Genomic DNA, 6393 nt, shown 5'->3' on the forward strand with positions numbered 1-6393 from the left:
AATATTATGGAGGGTTTTGAAATGATTCATTATCTTAAACGGAAAAGGAGAGGTAAAAAAGGGTATATGGCTCTAAAAATATATATGAGCAAGGCTTATGACAAGATTGAATGGCTTTACTTACGAGAATTGCTGAGTAAAATGGGCTTTCATGATTGGTGGGTGCATCTAATTCTTCAAAGTGTCAGCTCAGTTTCGTATACAATTACCCATGGGAGCAGGGAAATGGGTCTAGTAGTTCCAAGCCGTGGACTTCGCCAAGGAGACCCACTATCTCCGTATCTTTTTATTCTATCTGCAGAGGGTTTATCAGCATTACTTCGTAAGTATGAGACTCAAAGGTTGATTCATGGTATAAAAGTATGCCGACAAGCTCCCACTGTCAGTCATCTTCTTTTTGCAGATGACAGTTACCTGTTTTGTAAGGCTAATGAGAATGAAACCTTAAAGGTGATAGAGATTTTACAAATCTTTGAAGAGGCATCGGTACAACAGGTAAACCTTATGATGTCTTCTGTGGTGTTTAGCAATAATGTTTGTGGGGAGCATAAGGATAGGATGTGTGAGATTCTTCAAATTGGTGAGGATGATGACTCTGTTACTTATTTGGGCTTGCCGAACATGATTGGTCGAAATAAATCTCGGGTGCTTGGGTTCTTAAAAGATAAAATGAAGCAAAGGGTACATTTGTGGAAGGAGCAGTGGATATCATAGGCTGGTAGGGAAGTTTTGATAAAGAATGTGGCTCAGGCAATTCGTACTTATGCTATGAGTACATACGAGTACATACTTGTTGCCTATAAATATTACGAAAGATTTTGAGAGAAGTTTGTCTAGATACTGGTGGGGCATTAAATAAAACTCGAAGCCAGGTATAATTTGGATGAACTGGGATAAAATGAGCTTACACAAGACTGAAGGAGGGTTAAGTTTTAGAAATTTTCATGACTAATATTTGGCACTTCTCGGCAAGTAAGGGTGGAGATTAGTTTGAGAACCGAAGAGACTTTCCAGCAAAATTTATAAGGTGGAATATTTTCCAAAAAGTCAATTCTTTTGATTCAAACCTGGGAGATAATCCCAGTTATGTTTGGAGGAGTATTTGGGAGGCTAAATCGGTTATTATGGATGGTACTCGTTGAAAGTTGGGTAATGGAAAAATGACAAAGATTTGTGGGCACCTCTGGCTTAATGATGACACTAATCTATATATTACAAGTGATGTTCAAGGCCTGGATCAGGCCACTATTGCCTCCTTATTGACTATGGAAGGTCATCAGTTGGATGTGGAAATTATTGAAGACTTGTTTAATCAAAGAGACCAACTATGCATTGCACACAGTCCGGTAGGTGGCGAAAATGAGGAAGACGGGTTGTTTTGGAGTGAAGACCGCACGAGAGAGTATACGGTGAAGAGTGCATATCGACTTCTTCAAAAACACAAAGGTGCATGGGTCACAGATGATAACAGTAGATTGTGGACAAGGGTCTGAAAAATTAAAGCACCGCCCAAAGTCCTAAATATGATTTGGCGTGCCTTATCTCAGACGTTGTCTACGAAGAAGACTGTCCTAAATGCTAAACAAGTTTCCATTTCGGTGATGTGTCTGATCTGTAATGGAGAAGTAGAGACAATCCTTCATGCCATAGTGAGTTGTCTGTTTGCTACTCAATGTTGGAGATCGAGAGAGAGGGTTTTTCAAGTTACGGAGGACTACAATTTTGACCGATGGAATATTTGGCAGGCCACAAACAACATGCTATGGAATCAGAAAAAGAGTGAGGTGTGGGGTGTAGTTAACTCGGCAAAGCGATGTCTTGCAGATTGGAGGAAAGCTCAAGTAATGTCAACAAAAGCTCTGTACCAGGACATAGAACACGGTGATGGAGCAATCTCTTGGGTGAAATCACAAATAGATTGATGGAGCAATCTCTTGGGTGAAATCACAAACAAATATAGTCAAGATAACAGTCGACGCAACTACCTTTACTGAAAGCTCGAAGTATGGTATTGGCATGTTATCTCGCGATGATGAATGGGAAGTGATTCAGGGGCGATCGTCATTGTTTGAAGGAAATGTCAGGCCAGAGTTTGCAGAGGCTATTGCGGTGAAGGAAGCGCTAAGTTGGGTGAAAAGTAAAGATTGGAGGAAGATAGAGATTGAATCGGACTGTTTGGCAGTAATACAAGCTATCAGAAGTATGAACATCATGAATTCTCTGTTTAGTAGTATTATAATGGAGTGTCGGGTGCTGTTACTGGAATTAAACATTAAGTTATGTTTTATTAGACGATCTGCTAATATGGCTGTCACTGTATTGCAACAGGGTCATATTTTTTTCCAAATCGAGTGTTCGATAGGAGGTCTGTTCCTGTTGAATTGGAGTCTATTCCGTTGAATGATTTATTTGAGTAATATATTTCCATTCAATAAAAAAAAATCACCATGCTTATATATATAATTGAAGGGCAAATAAAAAATAAATTATTTAGCAGAATCAAATTAATAGAAGAATTTTTTCAAAAATACCTAGTTGCAAATTTTTTTAAAAAATACATGTAACTTTTTTTAGGACAAAATACGGTGTAATCTTATATAACATGAAATGCAACTTTGTTAACTTTATATATAACATGTTGCAACATCCAACATTTAACTGTTTTTGAAAATAAACTAAAAAATAAACTAAAAAAATAAAAAAAAAATAAACTAAAAAATATAGGTATTTTTGGAAAAAGGTCAAAAAAAAAGATGTAACAATTCTAAAGAACTCATCTCATATATAAATTCCTTCCATCATAAATGCACTCGGGAAATTCTAAATCAGAATAATTCACAGGATTATCCTAATATAATATATGTATCTAATTAATCAGTCCTTCCAAATCCAACTCGGGACGACTCAGTCGAGTTACAACCCCATTCTTAGCCATCTCACCCTATCTCAAATAAACTCAAAATAGTTTACCTATAGTTAGCTTCTACCAAACTAGGTCACTCAACCGAGTTGACTCAACTCAACTCACCAACTCGGTACTCCTTTCTAACAAACAGATTCATCACACAACCCATGCAACAACGGCAAAGACTCAGGCCTACCATCACAAACACTCTTATTATAATCCACGTGGCAACATCGCATAACATCCTCGAGTTTAACTGAGTTACTTGACTCAGACTTAGAAACGAGTTTAAGAATCTCCTCAAAAGCTGACTCATCACATGGAATAGCTAATGGGCCATTATTTGTAAACCCATACTCTTCAGCTGCTTGAGCTAGTAGTGTGTTGAACACGGGGTGGTTCAGGTACGTCGCGCGCACCACAAATCTCCTGCACTCGCTGCCCACCATGACTGCCACGTGCCCGACAGGAACATCGGATGGTATGATACGGTTGTTTGATGACAAGGCTGCGTTCTTGCGCCATTTACGGAGCATTTGTCGGAGCCGAACTATGTGCCGGATTTTGTTGCCTTTTCCGATCACCGGCGACATTGTGGAGAGAATAAATAAGTGCGTGTGTGTATGTTTTAGTGTGTGAGAATTTTGTGGAAAAGGTGGTGAAGAGGTGTATATTTTATAGGAAGTGAAGTGGTTTGAATGACTGAAATACCCTTGGGGTTAGAGATATTTACGTGATTTTTGTGTTGATTGAAAGGTTGTCAAGGCCATGTGAGGGGATTAATTAAAGGTAATGGCGTGTGATTAACTTAATACTAATATATACAAACCGCTGGTTTACGTGAAGAGTCTAGTACGAGAAAAAGGTTACTTTGAATAAATTCAAATCGGCTTTGTTTGGATTGAGTTAAGTCGACTTACTTCTTTGTACGTACATATAAATATGATCATATAAAGCCAACATTATAATTTAAATTTAACTGCTGCGATAAAGTAAAAAATAACAAGGTGTCCTTTCTTTAATGATGTAAAATGTTACGTCACAGTAACTGCTGTTGTAGGCTCTTCTGCAGCTTGAAAGGGTTAGTAGTAGAATAGTATATTATAATTTATACATATTATTTTAAATTTATTTATTAGGAGATAGTTATTCTGTTTATTCTAACGTGAATTATAAACGACCAATGGATTACTTCAATACATTTTTATAATAAAACTTCTGTTGATGAGAAAAATATCTGAACATAGTAGAAATTTTCTAAAGAAGAATGTTGTGTATTCAAAAATAGGTTTCGTTAATATTTATAAATGACAAAATTTTTATTTTTATTTCAAACATTTATATGTATGAACAAGTGATTCATCTCATTTTTAAAATTATAACAAAAATATTTGAGAACAATTTTGAGAATTTTAACGTCAACTTTTGGGAATGATTTTGAGAATTTTAACATTAGTACTTCAATATTTTTTTTTGAGAATTTTTACATTAGAGCTCTAGAATATTTGGCTGAGACTTCACTTTTGGATTATGCCCCTCGTATAATGCTATTTATAAGCCTATGTATTAAGTTAAGCTAGTTTACAAACAAATATAATCTGTTTATTATTTGTGATATATTTGATGTCATCAAATATTTGGTTGCTTCAAGTAGTTTTATGAACACATAATAATGAAAGTTTAGTGACTTATTAGTACAGTTAAGTACATGCTATATTCCACCTCTAACTTACTTTATTATAATCACATTTGATTAAACTGTTAAGTCGTTAAATCTGCTAAAATCTGAAGGTTATATAAAGAATTAAATGAATAATGTATTAACAAGGTGCCAAAGAATAACCAAATTTTCCAATCAGAAAGGATTTAGTGTTCCCCAGTATCTTTCAAACACTGTAATCCTCATTAGATTAACAAAATATAAAACAAGATTTGGGAATATATTGTTGGGTCCTGCTTTCAACTGATTACTTAGGGACAGATCTATGAATGATTAAGGAACTAATAAGAAAGATTAACAGTAACAGTAACCTATCCCAAGTCAGGAGTTGGTCAACTTCTTTTGGAGTGCTATTCTATTCCCTGTTGTGGTATTGAATATTTGCATACATACATAAATGGTATAATGTGTGTGTAAAACATATAATGCACCCAAAGGAATCAGAATCATGACCCAAGCCCTTTTGAACTTTAGTAAACAATGCAGGATTGTATACATTAGTTTTATGAATAGGATAACCAATGGAAACAGAGATTCCAACCTCCATCCTTTTTATTATGGCCTGAGGCTCCGGTTTTGGTCAAACTGATTCTCCCCTGATAACTGCCAAACTGAAGATGGTTATACGTTATAATACGTAAAGCAGTGAGCAGTGATCACCAGAAAATGATTGTTGTAACATATCATCCCAACATGTCCGCTGTGAATAGGGGTTCATAGCAATTAGCTTCAAAAATGTGTTTGTGCTAAACAAAATTAGACAGCTATAGGTTTCTGTTTCTCCCATCAACCTCCATGAAAACATTAACTTAACAAATTAACTGTGGTTTGACTAACCTCTATGAAAACATCAACTTAACAAATAAACTGCAGTTTTGGCAATAGTTTTGATCCCCTCGCTTTACCTTTCACGAGAGGTTTATAATTCAAATGTTGTTAAAAACAAGATATATGTACGGAAATTGCAATTTCTTAAAAACAGTGTGCTTATTTGTTTTTCACTTGCTCAAAGTGAGATAGGAAAAGAAACATCAGTGGAGAATGGAGATTGGGAATCCTGTTGCACAAGATCTTCGTTTGTGTTTTTGGTGAAAAAGCAGGCTCCATATTTCTCCGACAGCTTTTACTCTTCAGTCTTCACCAAGATTTCAACTGTTGGTAAAAAGATTTCCCATACCCTGCTACATAGCCTGACCGGTACACAAAACAATACTCACTTGTACCCAAAAGAGCTTATCCCCAAAGTTTGTTTTTAAGGACATTAATGCACATAAAATATACTACTAGTAGGACTACATTTTATGTATGGAGATTTTGAATTTCAAATAACTATATCATATACAGCTTCAACACATTTTGAGCTAGTCTGAGTCGACTTTCAACAAATTTCAGCTTCAAACCTACTAATTTATGAATCGCCAACGCCAAGCTAGAACCCATAAGTATCATTTTACATTATACACTACCCGGAAGAACCTGTGTCTGAGACATTTCACCTGTTTTGTTTGGTTCGATTTCGTTTATTTTGAAGCTGTATATGATATACACAACGTATCCCTATGAAACAAATGTTTGCCAAAAAAAGATTATACCGGATCAAGAATCAAGACATGTTGAAATTTACCGCATCAAGTTGGTAATTGACAGGTTAGTGCAGGTTTGTCTGGTCATATCATGTTAAGTTTTCCTTTGTTTTCAAAAACAAAATGTGTGTTTCCGTCAAGAATGACTATGAAATGCCTAGTATAATTATCCACAAACCATTTGT

The 6393-nt window shown here is 35.5% G+C and overlaps 2 protein-coding genes across 2 annotated transcripts; one reads left to right on the forward strand and one right to left on the reverse strand.

Annotated features, from left to right (window-relative positions):
• The first annotated feature begins 1160 nt into the window (after positions 1-1160).
• On the forward strand, positions 1161-1922 carry LOC141665964 (uncharacterized). The gene is made up of 2 exons (XM_074471953.1): positions 1161-1487; positions 1548-1922. The coding sequence occupies exons 1-2, from the start codon at positions 1161-1163 to the stop codon at positions 1920-1922; spliced, it is 702 nt and encodes a 233-aa protein (XP_074328054.1).
• Positions 1923-2762: 840 nt separating this feature from the next.
• On the reverse strand, positions 2763-3562 carry LOC141666999 (auxin-induced protein 6B-like). The gene has a single exon (XM_074473269.1). The coding sequence runs from the start codon at positions 3496-3498 to the stop codon at positions 3046-3048; it is 453 nt and encodes a 150-aa protein (XP_074329370.1). The 5' UTR covers positions 3499-3562; the 3' UTR covers positions 2763-3045.
• Between the last annotated feature and the right edge of the window lie 2831 nt (positions 3563-6393).

This window comes from Apium graveolens, chromosome 6 (assembly GCF_009905375.1).
Source record: "Apium graveolens cultivar Ventura chromosome 6, ASM990537v1, whole genome shotgun sequence".
Classification (NCBI taxonomy): Eukaryota; Viridiplantae; Streptophyta; class Magnoliopsida; order Apiales; family Apiaceae; genus Apium; species Apium graveolens.

What these genes read in the sequence shown, in the direction of transcription:
- LOC141665964 (XM_074471953.1), top strand. Translation starts at nt 1,161, where the DNA reads ATGACAAAGATTTGTGGGCACCTCTGGCTTAATGATGACACTAATCTA. An exon ending in ACAGTAGATTGTGGACAAGG is followed by an intron (nt 1,488 to 1,547) that starts GTCTGAAAAATT and finishes GCCTTATCTCAG; the next exon opens with ACGTTGTCTACGAAGAAGAC.
- LOC141666999 (XM_074473269.1), bottom strand. Translation starts at nt 3,498, where the DNA reads ATGTCGCCGGTGATCGGAAAAGGCAACAAAATCCGGCACATAGTTCGG.